The 17,892-nt window shown below is 34.0% G+C and overlaps 1 protein-coding gene across 1 annotated transcript in view; it reads left to right on the plus strand.

The window, feature by feature from the left end:
* Positions 1-17,892, plus strand: part of LOC107594450 (uncharacterized) — a 108,013-nt gene that overhangs the window by 65,891 nt on the left and 24,230 nt on the right. The window contains exons 16-18 of the mRNA XM_016284505.1: positions 2,268-2,360; positions 7,587-7,679; positions 16,184-16,303. Coding sequence (XP_016139991.1) covers positions 2,268-2,360; positions 7,587-7,679; positions 16,184-16,303 — 306 coding nt within the window. The remainder of the gene's footprint in view (positions 1-2,267; positions 2,361-7,586; positions 7,680-16,183; positions 16,304-17,892) is intronic.

The raw sequence follows: 17,892 nt of genomic DNA on the forward strand, positions 1-17,892 counted from the left end.
CTGAGTGTTCTGCTGTAAGCCTGGTCTGGTCCAGTCTAATGTCACAGACGTTCAGCAGCTGCTGCTTTGTGTTGCAGTGTACAGATCAAACTGTGCATGCTCAGTCCCCATAGAATGAGACTGCAAATAAGTCTGGAAAATATGTGCTGCACTGCAGGTGATAAAGTAGCTAGGCTAAATAGGAAACCTTTTTTGAATACACTACCAGTCAAAAAATTTTAATAATTATTTGTTTTAGTGTTGTTGATAAAAGGTTGCGTTTATTTAATCAAAAATACAGTAAAAAATGTAGAGTAATGTAAGAGTAATTTGAATATATTTTTAAATATAATTTATTCCTGTGATATCAAAGCTGAATTTTCAGCATCATTACTCCAGTCTTCAGTGTCACATGATCCTTCAGAAATCATTCCAATATACTGATTTCCTGCTCGATGTCTTGTCAGTTTTATTAGTGCTTAATTATTAATTAGTTCTTATTATTGACAAGACTAAAATTAGTTTTTGTTGCTTAACATTTTTGTGGAAACTGTGATAAATTATATATAAAAATTGTTTTATTTTATATTGTAATAATATTCCACTATTACTGTTTTTTTTTACTGTATTTTTGAGCAAATAAATTTAGCCTTGGTAAGAGTCTTCTTTCAAAAACATAAAAAAAAAAACTTTGAGTGGTAGTGTACACATAAACAAAATAAATCTAAAATAAAAGTACAATAATTATTATTTTATATTATTTAATAATAACTTAATTAAAAAAATTAATCCTACTTTATATATACAAACCCAATTCCAAAAAAGTTGGGACACTGTACAAATTGTGAGTAAAAAAGGAATGGAATAATCCTCTATTCATACTGAAGACCCACATTGTGGCATATTTATATAAAAAAACTGCATTCTTTAAAAAATTAAAGAACAAGACATCTTTGACATTTACTGTTAAAAAATATTTGCAATTTTAATAGTAAAAGACTAAAAAAAAAAAACAATTATACGGTAAAAATCTGTCAACTGGTTAACAGCAAGTTCCCTTACTATACATGGTGAATAACTGTAATTGATCTACAGTAATGTGACATTTTAGGTAGTTTTACAGTAAAACACTGTTAAATGTACAGATTTTAGAAGTAAAAACAAAGTTATCTTATAATTTAAAGTGTTTGTATATATATATATATATATATATATATATATGCCTCTATTCATACTGAAGACACACATTGTGGCATATTTATATAAAAAAACTGCATTCTTTAAAAAATTAAAGAACAAGACATCTTTGACATTTACTGTTAAAAAATATTTGCAATTTTAATAGTAAAAGACTGTAAAAAAAAACAATTATACGGTAAAAATCTGTCAACTGGTTAACAGCAAGTTCCCTTACTATACATGGTGAATAACTGTAATTGATCTACAGTAATGTGACATTTTAGGTAGTTTTACAGTAAAACACTGTTAAATGTACAGATTTTAGAAGTAAAAACAAAGTTATCTTATAATTTAAAGTGACTCTTTACATTTGATGGTATTTCGTTAAAAAAATAATGTTAGTTTTTGTTATCAATTATGTACAGTAGGTTTTTCTGTTACACAGTGTTGTTAAATTAATGTTTATTGCATTATTTTAGTGTCGTGCGTTACCATGATGTTTTTTTTACAGTGTACTACATTAAACATAATTTGATTTGCGTCGCTCTAATCCTAATCTGCCGTACTAAGACAGATCCATTTCCTGTGCCAGAGCTGCAAACACAGACCCCTCATGAAAATATTAGGAAGAGTAGTATAAAATGGGATTAAGCTTTTTTATTTTTTAATTTGCCTCTTTTTGTCTCTATTTTGAAAATGACAGATCCTAAATTTAGCCCATGTCAACTCTGAGGATGTTTTCCCAAGTCTAGATCTCAAAGGTTTCTGATGTTGCACAGCTCTGGGCTGTTTCCCAATCCAAATGTGAGATTTAATGAGTCATAAAGCAGAAGTGAGGTGGACCGTACACTCGGCATGTCCCAGGTTCATTAAAATTACCAAGGTAAACAATGAATTATTGATGTAGGGGGCGAGCATTCCAAAATAATGTTTTTGTGGATCTCTTGCCACAATATCCTCGAGGTCTAATTGTACATACACTTATTTCCCACAGCAAGAAAGACTGTTTTTTCTTAGCACGAAAACTAAAGGCTGTTTTGGTACATGTTTCCATGTCTACTGCATAGACATTTGGTGTAAAGTGATACTGATGATCTTTTCGCCTACAGCGGTATGTCAGCACGGATGCAAACACGGAGAATGCGTGGGACCCAACAAATGCAAGTGCCATCCAGGTTACACAGGAAAAACATGCAACCAAGGTAAGTGCTAAAGTAAAAAAAATAAACATTTGAAAATGTGATATAAAACTGTATTTAACAACTATTTAAAAAAAAAAAAAAAGAATATTTTAAACAGTACTGTAACTATTTATTTTAAATGTAATTTTTTACATTTTATAAAATTTTTCTTTCTTTTGTGTGTGTGTGTGTGCTTTCGTGAAGTATTTCACACCGTATTTTTTAAAAATATATTTTTATTTTTTATTTTTGGTCTGTGCAGCTGCTGTTAACCATGAAAGTGCGAGTCAAATTGACCTGCCAACATCAAAATTTTGCATGCACGTATGCATATGCATGCATGCATGTTCATGATTTTAAATGAGAAATTGTCACACATTTTTTATGTTAACCATTATTTCAGCAACTCAAATTGACCTGCAACATAATACAAGGGTTAAATCAGCCTCTCCATTACAAAGCACCAATTTGTCACTTGCATTATTTAAAAGCCTCTGGATGTAGATGTCACCGTTTGGGCTTTTGTATTGAGTCGTATAGTGATTCAGGATGTGAGGTTTCCCTTAAGCAGATAATATCTCAATTACTGCCCTAAGAACCCTGCACCGAAAATAAAACGGAGCCGGGGGACTAAATTCTGTCTGAAGTTGTCTCATCAGAAGAACGCTGGCGTCTGAGATAACCCCTGATTTAAAACGGCACATTCACATTTGAGAGGAGAAGGCTGGGAGACTTAGAGGAGTCTGTGCCCTTGGAAGGCAAAGGGAGAAGGTGTAATTAAAAGACGGGAAGGAAAGGCAAAACAATCCCCTCTGGAATGTGGAATAGAATCTTTTCGATTTTCCCTTGCGTCATGGTTTCATGTCAGGTCGATGAGACTGCTTTTGCCTTGCTGCACCGGGTGGAAATGTGTTCTTTTTTCGTGCGTTTCTATGGGCTCCCGTGGCAAGAGCGATTAAAAGAATCAGATGGTTTTTAGAGGTAATGACAGATTGTCATGCCGAGGGCTTATTTGTCTTGCATGTTTAAAATTTTGACAGGTGCTGGTTAGCGCGGACACCTGGGTGGCATATTAAAATCATCAGTGCAGATAATCAAGCCTTTAATTTTCAGTGTGACTGACTGAAGTGTTTTTTCAAGCCGCTAAGTGTTTTTGTTTATTGCAATTATCTGTAGCAAAACAATCAGCATGCAAATTCAATTATACCACACAAGATGCCCAATCACTTGTATTTCATAAGATTTTTTGTATCCCATGTGAAATTATAATTGGTACTTTGTGGCGTTTGATCCTGGCAATGCAACGATTACCGAAAGCTCTCCAGAACAAGCATTTCTAATGATTCATATACAGTATAATATCTATATAGCTAAAATACCTATATGTAAGTGCACACTCAGACCTGATTTACAAAGTGCACAATTGCATGCAACAGATTGCATGAATACTTTTTATGTGGTTTACTTAAAATAGTCATGCAAAAAGTAACACATAGAATATAGCTTGGATTTTCCATTTTAAAATGCAGGGCTATTATAGTTAACTAAAACTGAAACTAAAATAAAATCCTTAAGGTGTGACTGACTGAAGTGTTTTTTCAAGCCGCTAAGTGTTTTTGTTTATTGCAATTATCTGTAGCAAAACAATCAGCATGCAAATTCAATTATACCACACAAGATGCCCAATCACACCACACAAGATGCCCAATCACTTGTATTTCATAAGATTTTTTGTATCCCGTGTGAAATTATAATTGGTACTTTGTGGCGTTTGATCCTAGCAATGCAACGATTACCGAAAGCTCTCCAGAACAAGCATTTCTAATGATTCATATACAGTATAATATCTATATAGCTAAAATACCTATATGTAAGTGCACACTCAGACCTGATTTACAAAGTGCACAATTGCATGCAACAGATTGCATGAATACTTTTTATGTGGTTTACTTAAAATAGTCATGCAAAAAGTAACACATAGAATATAGCTTGGATTTTCCATTTTAAAATGCAGGGCTATTATAGTTAACTAAAACTGAAACTAAAATAAAATCCTTAACAAATAATTTACTTGAAATAAAATAAATAACATATCGGGGCATCAAGTATCGTAAAACACTTTCAGACATGAAGATGGATCTGCATTTTGGTGAACGCACATCTAGAAATGCGTCCTCCGTATTCTCTTTATAGTCCACGTTAAACACTAATTTTATTAAAAGCATAGTTCACCCGAAAATTCTATCATCATTTACTCATCTTTAAGTTGCTCTAAACCTGTATGAATTTATTTCAGCTGTTGAACACAAAAGAAGATATTTTAATGGAGACTTATTATGCCCCTTTTTACAATGTAATATAAGTCTCAGGTGTCCCTAGAATGTGTCTGTGAAGTTTCAGCAAATACCTCACAGATCATTTATTATAGAATTTTGAAAAATGCCTTTTTTGAGCGGAAGCAGAAACACACTGTTTTTTTGTGCATGTCTCTTTAAATGCAAATTAGCTGTTGATCCTCGCCCCCTTTTCCAGAAAAGGACTGTGCCTTTACAGCTCATACCTCAGATACTCTGCTAAAAAACATATGTTTGGTTTTAATTATCATGTTTATCGCGCTGAAATCATGCGTTTTAAACCATATTAGTTTAAACTTCTGATATAGGGTTTTCTGAGCGCACACATCCGAAGCGAACGCACAGAAAGCATGTGAGCACTAAACTAAGTTCTCTTTCATGTCTTATTGCGCTTAAGCTGTCAAATACACTCACGTTTATGTTAAAAACACACAGGAGTTACAAAAACAGTCGGTTATGCCTGTGAAGGTAAACAGCTGGGGAATAAATTGCATGTTTATTTTAGATCTGTGTGGCAGCAGAGTAATATACAGTGAATAAATCAATAAATACACTGCTCTCTTGTCTCCTCTGGGACTCTAAACAGTGTTCTGTGCTCCTCAGTGCAGCCAAAGACAGAACAGTTAGCATGTACAGTATATACATACATAGCATGTGTTAGCATACCTTCACCATGGCGTTAGAATGGTACACCGTTGTCACTTGTGAAAACACAATGGCAACACCGTGGGTGGAAACGTGCAGATTAAGGGGCCGTAATATTATAAAAAGATCACCTTTCTACGTCAAGGGGGGAGTGAAATCTGAGCAGCTCATTTGTTCACAAGCTTGCAGAGAAAGGCTTACCAAACAAATTTCCTGGGTTGTTCTTTTTTACTTTTTCAGGGTTGGTAGATTAGCACTTAAACATGAAAAAAGTCAGATTTTCATGATATGACAACTTTAAAGAATGCTGGCAGCCAAACAGTTGACGGTAGCCATTGACTTCCATTGTATAGGAAAAAAAATACTATGGAAGTCAATGGGTACCATCAACTGTTTGGTTACCAACTGTCTTCAAAATGTCTTCTTTTGTGCTCAACAGAAGAAACTCACACAGGTTTGGAACAAGTGGGGGGTGAACAAATGATGACAGAATTTAAATTTTTGGGTGAACTATCGCTTTAAAAAAAGAGCATATCATGGAGCTTCTGCTGTTAGCGATGATTTTTAATATCATAACTAAAATAGATGTTCCAACATAGTCTCTTGTTAAACTTTAAGTCATTTGGCAAAATAGTAAGATGATATATTCATTGGCTCATATAAAATGTACTATACAACATTTAGTTTGATTGAACTGAATGCTGGCTGATTTGGAACATTTTTCAATTGGTCAGGCTGAGAGACCAGTTCAAACCTGTTTTGTTCATATTAATGTGTACATGACGCCCATTTTGAACACCTTATTCTGATTGCAGAAAATAAATATAGAAGTCTTGAAGTTATGCTAGCAAAGTGTACAGCTCACGGAAAGTATAAAAAAACATCATGTAAAGCTAAACTATGACTTTTTTGATGCAAGAAACCTTGACTAACTTTATATGTAGTCTTCAGGGCAAACATAAAGTAAAACGTGTAAAGCAGTCTCTTTAATGTTTTCCTTGGTGCCTTCTTGTTACACCACCATATGGACGTACAGGTTTCAAAAGCTGACAGTCTACATCATTAATGTTTGATTTTGGGCATGCCAGGGGCATAATAATGGTTAATATGTTTTGGAAAACACTGTTCATTTCCGTGTATTATTTAGGAGTCGGAAAGCCAAGCACAGCTGAGGGGATTATATGGGATTCTTTACATGTCATCATATAATTAAACTGTAAAGCGCCGGCATTGTTCTGTAACACTGACATTCCATCTTCTCATCTTTTTTCCAGTGTCAATCTCAGGCAGTTGTTGCTACTGTACTGGATATTTTTGAAAGCTGAAGACTATAAACACTTTAAATACCAAGCGCCACTATTTTGGGGTTTTGTCTTCTTGTTAATTGTCTATAGTAATGTCAGCTGCTCCAGAAGAAAAGGGGTCACATTTTTCCAGTCACGATGGTGGGTTCTCACCATGTAATTATGCACTTTTTTAATTTCTCCAAAAGGAAAAAATCTGTTCTATCCATTTTCTGCAGTCCAGCAGTGTAACCTTTTCCTTCAAAGAAATCATAAAAGCAAAACTGACTTGTGCATTCAGCCTGAAACAGCACCGGCAGCCCATTTAGGTTTTATTTTTGAGTGAAACTTTGACAATAAATGTAGGAAAAGTCTTGATTTTATCCATCAGAAAACGAAAGGATTGTGAAGATGTCTCTTCATATGACAGCTGGTTGGAAAGAACAAAAAAGGAACGTATATAATATAAAATACATTAAATAAAACCAACATACTTTTCTGAAATTAAAAGCCTAGACATTTATTAAACTAAATCAAAATGTACCCTATTTATTTAGTTAGTATACAATATACAGTACGTATATATACATATATATATAGTATGTATTTATTTTAGATTTTTATATTTATTTGTTTTTAGTATAATGACTTTTTCCCACAGCAGAAATGACTCTCTTCTGATGTGACCAAGGTAGTGAGGGTGGGGAAGATATTAAAGAATATTATCATAGCCTGCATTTCACAATCAAGCCCTGTTTTACATTGTTTGCTCTGCATAAGCTGAAGTTAAAAGCACCACCAGTGCCGTTTCATTTTATCTACTCATTTGCATATAATCTTTACTGAATAATGTTATTATTCTCCTCTACAGGAATACGGACAGCTCAAAGGTGTGTTTTGTCAATGTTTTTGTCCACGTTATCCTGTGTGCTGTTATCTGTTATCTGTTTTCCTCATTCCTAAAGACGAGCAGGGCTATGTTAGCCCCCCATTATGGCACAGTCGCCCTCCCGTTTTTGTTCCCATGGACCACCAGCCGATTGCGGTGCCTTCGGAGGGTGAGCTAATCCTCTGTGTGTGATTTTCTTGTAAGACTGCTTACCGGATGACGCCTGCGTCCGCCCCAAGCGCCACCCCTCTGGCCCACGTGCATGGCGCAGTCTGCTTAGCCCAGCGAGAGTGAATACTTTCCCTTTAGCAGATCCCCAAAGCCTCCACAGGCATGGCCGGAATGACACGGAGAAAGCCACGCATGCCTTGGCAGAAACACACACACATAAAGCCCTTAAGAGGCTGTTCTGTTTCACCCTGCTCTCTTTCTCCTACACACACATCCTGTCTGTGTCTGTCAGTTCCTCTGATCTTCTAAAGCAGGGCATCTTTCATCTGCGAGCATTCAAGTGGCTGCCCGGCTGCTCTCTTTCTCTTTAACCTTCTGCCTGTCTCCTCTATCTCAGGCCCATCTCCAACTGCCAAACAAATATCCTGTCATTCAAAAAGTGTCTGTCATGTTGTTGTTGTCTGCCTCTGAGGTCATTCAGGATTTTTCACACAGACCTGCAGTATAGGTTGTCAGTTTCAAGTGAACTGACCATGGTAACAGTAGTCAAATTTCCAAAGTTAATGCAGTCATTTTTATGGTGAACATTTTTTTAGTGGTGGTAAAATTATATGTGTATGTATGTGTGTTAATTATTTATCTATGGAATAATTATTTTTTCTCTGTTTGAACAATGTATGGGTGGTGGGGTAGAGACAAAAGCTGCTCTTATAACTTTGCAACTTATATAGTACTAATAAAAATAATAAATTAATATCATAAAATGCACATTTTTGTCCCTCCCCATCAGTCTGTAGATTGTTGATATAATAATAATAATAATAACAATAATATTACACACACACACACACACACACATATATATATATAAAACATTATATTATTATTATTGTTGTTGTTATTATTAATAAACATCATACAACTACATAATATACATCATCTAATAAAATAAAAACATAAATATAAAAGTAATTTAAATAAATATAACGTAATATAATATAATATAATATAATAAATGTATTTAAATTTTTATTTTATTAGATGATGTATATTATAAAGATGTATGATGTTTAATAATAATAACAATAATAATAATAATTATTATTATTATTTTTATTATTCACATTTTTGTCTCTGTCTGAACAATTTAAGGAGGGTTGGGGAGGGACAAAAACTGAACTTAAAACTTAGCAACGTATATATTATATTATAAATTATTAAATATAATTATTATAATTATTATATTGTGTTATATTTATTTAAATTACTTTTATATTTATGTTTTTATTTTATTAGATAATGTATATTATGTAGTTGTATGATGTTTATTATTATTATTATTAATAATGATAATAATAATAATAATAATAATAATACAATGTTTTATATATATATATATATATGTGTGTGTGTATAATATTATTGTTATTATTATTATATCAACAATCTACAGACTGATGGGGAGGGACAAAAATGTGCATTTTATGATATTAATTTATTATTTTTATTAGTACTATATAAGTTGCAAAGTTATAAGAGCAGCTTTTGTCTCTACCCCACCACCCATACATTGTTCAAACAGAGAAAAAATAATTATTCCATAGATAAATAATTAACACACATACATACACATATAATTTTACCACCACTAAAAAAATGTTCACCATAAAAATGACTGCATTAACTTTGGAAATTTGACTACTGTTACCATGGTCAGTTCACTTGAAACTGACAACCTATACTGCAGGTCTGTGTGAAAAATCCTGAATGACCTCAGAGGCAGACAACAACAACATGACAGACACTTTTTGAATGACAGGATATTTGTTTGGCAGTTGGAGATGGGCCTGAGATAGAGGAGACAGGCAGAAGGTTAAAGAGAAAGAGAGCAGCCGGGCAGCCACTTGAATGCTCGCAGATGAAAGATGCCCTGCTTTAGAAGATCAGAGGAACTGACAGACACAGACAGGATGTGTGTGTAGGAGAAAGAGAGCAGGGTGAAACAGAACAGCCTCTTAAGGGCTTTATGTGTGTGTGTTTCTGCCAAGGCATGCGTGGCTTTCTCCGTGTCATTCCGGCCATGCCTGTGGAGGCTTTGGGGATCTGCTAAAGGGAAAGTATTCACTCTCGCTGGGCTAAGCAGACTGCGCCATGCACGTGGGCCAGAGGGGTGGCGCTTGGGGCGGACGCAGGCGTCATCCGGTAAGCAGTCTTACAAGAAAATCACACACAGAGGATTAGCTCACCCTCCGAAGGCACCGCAATCGGCTGGTGGTCCATGGGAACAAAAACGGGAGGGCGACTGTGCCATAATGGGGGGCTAACATAGCCCTGCTCGTCTTTAGGAATGAGGAAAACAGATAACAGATAACAGCACACAGGATAACGTGGACAAAAACATTGACAAAACACACCTTTGAGCTGTCCGTATTCCTGTAGAGGAGAATAATAACATTATTCAGTAAAGATTATATGCAAATGAGTAGATAAAATGAAACGGCACTGGTGGTGCTTTTAACTTCAGCTTATGCAGAGCAAACAATGTAAAACAGGGCTTGATTGTGAAATGCAGGCTATGATAATATTCTTTAATATCTTCCCCACCCTCACTACCTTGGTCACATCAGAAGAGAGTCATTTCTGCTGTGGGAAAAAGTCATTATACTAAAAACAAATAAATATAAAAATCTAAAATAAATACATACTATATATATATGTATATATACGTACTGTATATTGTATACTAACTAAATAAATAGGGTACATTTTGATTTAGTTTAATAAATGTCTAGGCTTTTAATTTCAGAAAAGTATGTTGGTTTTATTTAATGTATTTTATATTATATACGTTCCTTTTTTGTTCTTTCCAACCAGCTGTCATATGAAGAGACATCTTCACAATCCTTTCGTTTTCTGATGGATAAAATCAAGACTTTTCCTACATTTATTGTCAAAGTTTCACTCAAAAATAAAACCTAAATGGGCTGCCGGTGCTGTTTCAGGCTGAATGCACAAGTCAGTTTTGCTTTTATGATTTCTTTGAAGGAAAAGGTTACATTGCTGGACTGCAGAAAATGGATAGAACAGACTTTTTCCTTTTGGAGAAATTAAAAAAGTGCATGATTACATGGTGAGAACCCACCATCGTGACTGGAAAAATGTGACCCCTTTTCTTCTGGAGCAGCTGACATTACTATAGACAATTAACAAGAAGACAAAACCCCAAAATAGTGGCGCTTGGTATTTAAAGTGTTTATAGTCTTCAGCTTTCAAAAATATCCAGTACAGTAGCAACAACTGCCTGAGATTGACACTGGAAAAAAGATGAGAAGATGGAATGTCAGTGTTACAGAACAATGCCGGCGCTTTACAGTTTAATTATATGATGACATGTAAAGAATCCCATATAATCCCCTCAGCTGTGCTTGGCTTTCCGACTCCTAAATAATACACGGAAATGAACAGTGTTTTCCAAAACATATTAACCATTATTATGCCCCTGGCATGCCCAAAATCAAACATTCATGATGTAGACTGTCAGCTTTTGAAACCTGTACGTCCATATGTTGGTGTAACAAGAAGGCACCAAGGAAAACATTAAAGAGACTGCTTTACACGTTTTACTTTATGTTTGCCCTGAAGACTACATATAAAGTTAGTCAAGGTTTCTTGCATCAAAAAAGTCATAGTTTAGCTTTACATGATGTTTTTTTATACTTTCTGTGAGTTGTACACTTTGCTAGCATAACTTCAAGACTTCTATATTTATTTTCTGCAATCAGAATAAGGTGTTCAAAATGGGCGTCATGTACACATTAATATGAACAAAACAGGTTTGAACTGGTCTCTCAGCCTGACCAATTGAAAAATGTTCCAAATCAGCCAGCATTCAGTTCAATCAAACTAAATGTTGTATAGTACATTTTATATGAGCCAATGAATATATCATCTTACTATTTTGCCAAATGACTTAAAGTTTAACAAGAGACTATGTTGGAACATCTATTTTAGTTATGATATTAAAAATCATCGCTAACAGCAGAAGCTCCATGATATGCTCTTTTTTTAAAGCGATAGTTCACCCAAAAATTTAAATTCTGTCATCATTTGTTCACCCCCCACTTGTTCCAAACCTGTGTGAGTTTCTTCTGTTGAGCACAAAAGAAGACATTTTGAAGACAGTTGGTAACCAAACAGTTGATGGTACCCATTGACTTCCATAGTATTTTTTTTCCTATACAATGGAAGTCAATGGCTACCACCCATTGTTTGGTTACCAACATACTTCAAATAACTTTTTTGTTATCAGCTTAAGAAAGAAACTCATACAGGTTTGGAACAACTTGAGGGTGACTAGATGATGACAGAATTTTCACCTTTGGGTGAACTGTTCTTTTAAAGAAAGGGGGGGCATTTCATATGTGTGTGTGTGTGTGTGTGTGTAATTATAATATTATTGTTATTATTATTATATCAACAATCTACAGACTGATGGGGAGGGACAAAACTGTGCATTTTATGATATGAATTTATTACTGTTATTAGTACTATATCTATGTGCATAATGCATATATAATTGATATGTATAATAATAATAATAATAATAGAAAAAAATACTAGGAAAAAGCAAAATGTTTACTACTACAATTATATAATTATACTTATAATTATATATCATTATAATTATTATTACCCTAGCAACCATGCAGAACATTCTAGAATTGACTTTTACATTAATTAATTAATGTAATTAACTCCACATTTTCTTCAGAAAATTAAAAATATATGTTTTTGCTTTTACAGAATTAGCAATAACTGTTGTAACTGACTGACACATTGGTTACCATGGTAAATGTTTTGCGGGTGACGTGAATAATCTCTGTAATCAGTTTTATAATGTTTCTTCACTGTTCTTAAGTGCAGCACTCAGAATAGGCTGCGGTCACACTTTCCATACGGTGTGATCTTATTTCGTCTACCTGCTCTCTGTTCTGGCTTTTCAACACCTTCACACCTCCTACCCTCCGTTTTCTCCCTTCAGACTGGACAACTGATTTTTTTTATTTCATATCATTAGTTGACTATGTGTTGCTGCTCAGAGCTGTCTCTTGTCAAGTACGGCTATTCTGGGAATGTGACATTTCATTTCTGCTGTTTTCAGCTTTATTTGAGCGAGCAAAAGGCCAATGAGTCTTCAGTGATGGCTTAGTCTCCTCTTCACTTCACTTAACAGAAGCACGAGTTGCTTCGTGTTTCTAAACATCTTTCTGAGCTGAATTAGTCTACATGCTGCTCAGAGAGTTGAGTTACTGCTTGAACCACTGAGACTTGAAGAGGTGAAGAAGTAGATGCAGTTCTGAGATTTTACAGATGATTTGATATCACTTGGTATAGTGTGTAAGGTCTGATTATATATTTAGTTTCTAGGAAAGGCATACTAGTTATTTCTTAAAGGGATAGTTCACCTTAAAATTACTATTCACTCTCCCTCATTCCAACTCATCTTCATGAAAAATAACCGCAGATGTTTAAAGGAATAGTTCACCAAAAATTAAAATTAGCTTAAAATTGATTTACCCTCAGGCTATCCAAGATGTAGATGAGTTTGTTTCTTCATTGCATCAGATTTGGAGAAATGTAGCATTACATCACTCGTTCACCAGTGGATCCTCTGCAGTGAATGGGTGCCGTCAGAATGAGAGTCCAAACAGCTGATAAAAACATCACAATAATCCACAAGTTATCCACACCACTCCAGTCTATCAGTTAATGTCTTGTGAAGTGTTGGTAATATATTTCACTCAATCCATAACATTGCTTTCTCCAGTGAAAAAGTCATCTCCACTGCATCAGAAGAGAAATATGCACAGATCAAGAACCATTTACAAGCAAAAACAGTTCTAAACAAATATGTAGGTGGATTTTGATGTGAGAGAGCAACAGAGGATGGACTTTTTCATTGTAGGAAGCGTTGTTATGGATTACGGACTCGTATTTTAGCCAGAAGGGACATTTTAAAGTTACGTCACCCTCAAATGATGGATTTGTTTCTTTTCACGTCACAAGACATTAACTGATGAACTGGAGTGGTGTGGTTTACTTCTAATCCTTCAAGTGTTTCAATTAAATTTATTGTATGGTTTTGGAAGACTTTGAATCATTTAAAAATTTTTCTTGACATCGCCGTCCCCATTCATTATGCATATACTGTATGGAACAGTATATGGCTTGGAACATCATGAGGGTTTTTTAAACTATATTTTCATATTAATATCAACATTATTTTATCACAAATTAGAATAATTCATATTAAATACTTTAATCTTATTTTATTATTGAATGATTCCATGATTAATTGCAATAGTCGCATTTTCTACTTGTTTCTATTAACAACAAAGTGTTGCAAATTGATGAAATCCACAAGAAAAGACTGTGTCACGCAAGGTCAGCGTTAGTCAATTATGTCCCCAATCATCATGAAATCGCTGGCTAATTGTGAATTTAAATTCAGGCTGAGTGTGTAATCATAGCTTCAGCGGCTCGGAGCTGTGTGCTTGCAAAGAAATGTCATACGGTTTGAAAAGGTGTTAAAGACTCGGCCCAATTTTCTATTCATGCATAGTTTTTCATCGCACTGAAGTGGTTCAACTTTGAAACGGAGAGATTTATGTCGTCTTTGTTTGGAATATAATAGACGACTCTTGCTAAGATGATTTGGGAAGTGATTGTAGCTGTCCTCACCCACCTCGACTAATTATTCCAGCGGACTGACCTCCCACCGGTGCCAATTACCATTAATACACTGTGCCATTCATCTATTTCAATCTGTGGCAGCTGTCAAATATAGATCGCTAGTATGCATTCCCTGCATAACCCACCGCTAAAGATGGCGCCATTCTCTCAGAACTGGGCCATGCCAAAGACACTCATGTATGGCAGCCAGGGGAATCTATTTTCAGTCCAGTGCAAATGAGACCGCAGGCATCACGCTACGGGTCTGGCCTATAAACTTGACTGTGTACCTTACAATATTGAGATCTAAGTGATATGTAGCCTATAGCTGATGACCCATGTGGCCTAGACTTTAGGTTGAGTTCGGATTAAACTATAGCCAACCCTTGTGCGATACCCAAAGTGTTGCTTTGCCCTGGTAAAATAAAAATCTCTTGAATTCATTTATTTATTTATTTGAGCTATTAACAAATGAGGGCTATTTTTGTGCTACTCAGTAATTATTTGAGAAGTGGATAAACAATTAAACAATCACTTAATGTTGAGAATAAATAGATAAAAGAATCATTTACCAAGTTATTAAAATATGTGAATTTAATTCAACTAATTGATAAACTCATTTATTTATTTTGACTGTTTATTAAAATCACAGCTTTTTGTATCTTGCTTTATCGATGGCACACAATTTTGTGTTAGAGTAGAATATATAGAAAACTCTGGATATTCATTAATTATCCTTAATTATAAAATATCTAAAATTTTGGAATTTTTGGAAACCCTTCAGTTCAGCACATTATTATTATTATTATCATTATTATATTATGTAATAATATACATTTTTTTTATTGTTATATTTTCTGCTTTCATTTTCATTTGAGTTAAATTCATTAATTATCCTTAATTATAAAATGTCTAAAATGTTAGAATTTTTGTAAACTTTTCAATTCATCACATTATCATTATTATTATTATTATTTAATATTAATGATCTTTTATTGTTATATTTTCTGCTTTCATTTTAGTTAAAGTTTTAGTAATTTTGTTTTATTTTTTTCTTCATTTTTATTATATTTCTTTTAGGTCTTCTTTTAACTGTAGTAATTTTAGTACTTTAACTTCAACTTATTTTATGTCAGTTAGCTGCCAAAGAAACGTTTATTTCCATTTTACTTATTTATTTTTTTATGAAAACCATTTTTAATAATTTTAGTGTTAATTAACAGAAACAACACTTTCAGCAATTGCAAAAGAAATGATGACAGATTTGATGTCAAACTTATTGATAATTGCTTTTTTAATTTTTTTATATTGATTTTTGAATTTATTGCCCTATTTTTGATTTGCCACCTTGCACTGGCACTCAGCCTGCTGTCCTGAAGTTTTGTTTTAAAGATGGTTATGAGTAAAGTTGTGACTCTATGGCAGTAAGGATGGTTGTCAAAGTCTAGAAATAGGTCAACAGCTTCCAAGTTTAGAATATTATTAAATATTCAAGGAAATGAGTACGTAGTTGACGTATCAAAACTCAAAGTCAGACTCGGAGCGTTGGAAGCTGAAGTGCAGGTTTGTGTGGTGTGAGACGCTGAGGTGGGCCTGTCCAGACACGGTGGCCTGCAGCTTCACCTTCTTCCCGCAGACGCCGCCTCACAGGTTTGAAAGGATTGACCTTTCAGATTTGACCTCTGTTTGAAGCCTAATTCCTGCCCCACTCGGCCTCCCCACTCACACCAGGATGTTCTAACCTCCCCCTCTCTGTTCTTCTGTCTGCAGACTTGAACGAGTGTGGCCTGAAGCCTCGGCCGTGTAAACACAGGTGCATGAACACATACGGGAGCTACAAATGCTACTGCCTAAACGGCTACATGCTGCTGCCTGATGGGAGCTGTGGAAGTGAGTCACATCTCGTTGTTTTGGACGTGGTGTCCAACTGTGTCAATCGCCGCCTCGTTCAATAGCTCTTCAACGCTCTGCTTGAAACGTATGATAGTGCTGCCCAGCAGGGAGAACCGCAATGTGTGTATACTGTTTCTACAAGCTAGATTTCCACTGGCTTTTCAGCATGTTGTTCCAAAACAGTTTTACAAAGAAAAAATTGTGCAGTGCAAAAATTGTATAGTGCATACAACATAAAATTTCATTAGAGAAGAAGAGAACAAAAAGCAGTATTGTCTTCTGACTTTTATATACTAAAATTATTTTATATATTCTACTTTTTATTTTATTTTATTAAAAAAAAATTAAATATATGCATTTTCCCTGTAGGAAAAAAATATTCTTGTTAAAAATTGTTCTATTTTTATAGTTTCATTTAGAGGAGAGAACAAAGAGCAGTACTGTCTTCCTGAATATTTTTTTTTCTCCAATACACAAATCAGATAACTAGATCATGCAAAATATGTGTAATGCTTACAGCATAAGATTATGCTTGCTGCAAAATTCTATTTTTATAGTTAATAAATCAGATAATCAGACAATGCAAAACCACATAATGTATACAGCATAAGATTTTGCTTGTTATAAATAGTTTTATTTTTACAGTTTTTTAGAGAGGAAAACATAAGCAGAATGATTTGATTTATTTTGGTTTGATTTGATTTGATTTGACAAATATGCATTTAAAAGGTTTTATACATTTTTTTCCTGTAAACCGAAAATCACTATTTTCTTTCCTGGATTTTATTATATATCTATCCATCTATCTATCATCTATCCATCTATCATCTATCCATCTATCCATCTATCCATCTATCTATCATCTATCCATCTATCATCCATCCATCCATCCATCCATCCATCCATAAAATTTCATTAGAGAAGAAGAGAACAAAAAGCAGTATTGTCTTCTGACTTTTATATACTAAAATTATTTTATATATTCTACTTTTTATTTTATTTTATTAAAAAAAAATTAAATATATGCATTTTCCCTGTAGGAAAAAAATATTCTTGTTAAAAATTGTTCTATTTTTATAGTTTCATTTAGAGGAGAGAACAAAGAGCAGTACTGTCTTCCTGAATATTTTTTTTTCTCCAATACACAAATCAGATAACTAGATCATGCAAAATATGTGTAATGCTTACAGCATAAGATTATGCTTGCTGCAAAATTCTATTTTTATAGTTAATAAATCAGATAATCAGACAATGCAAAACCACATAATGTATACAGCATAAGATTTTGCTTGTTATAGTTTTATTTTTACAGTTTTTTAGAGAGGAAAACATAAGCAGAATGATTTGATTTATTTTGGTTTGATTTGATTTGATTTGACAAATATGCATTTAAAAGGTTTTATAATTTTTTTTCCTGTAAACCGAAAATCACTATTTTCTTTCCTGGATTTTATTATATATCTATCCATCTATCTATCATCTATCCATCTATCATCCATCCATCCATCCATCCATCCATCTATCCATCTATCTATCATCCATCCATCCATCCATCCATCCATCTATCTATCATCTATCCATCCATC

Source organism: Sinocyclocheilus grahami, unplaced genomic scaffold (assembly GCF_001515645.1).
Source record: "Sinocyclocheilus grahami isolate Dianchi unplaced genomic scaffold, SAMN03320097.WGS_v1.1 scaffold183.1, whole genome shotgun sequence".
NCBI lineage: Eukaryota > Metazoa > Chordata > Actinopteri > Cypriniformes > Cyprinidae > Sinocyclocheilus > Sinocyclocheilus grahami.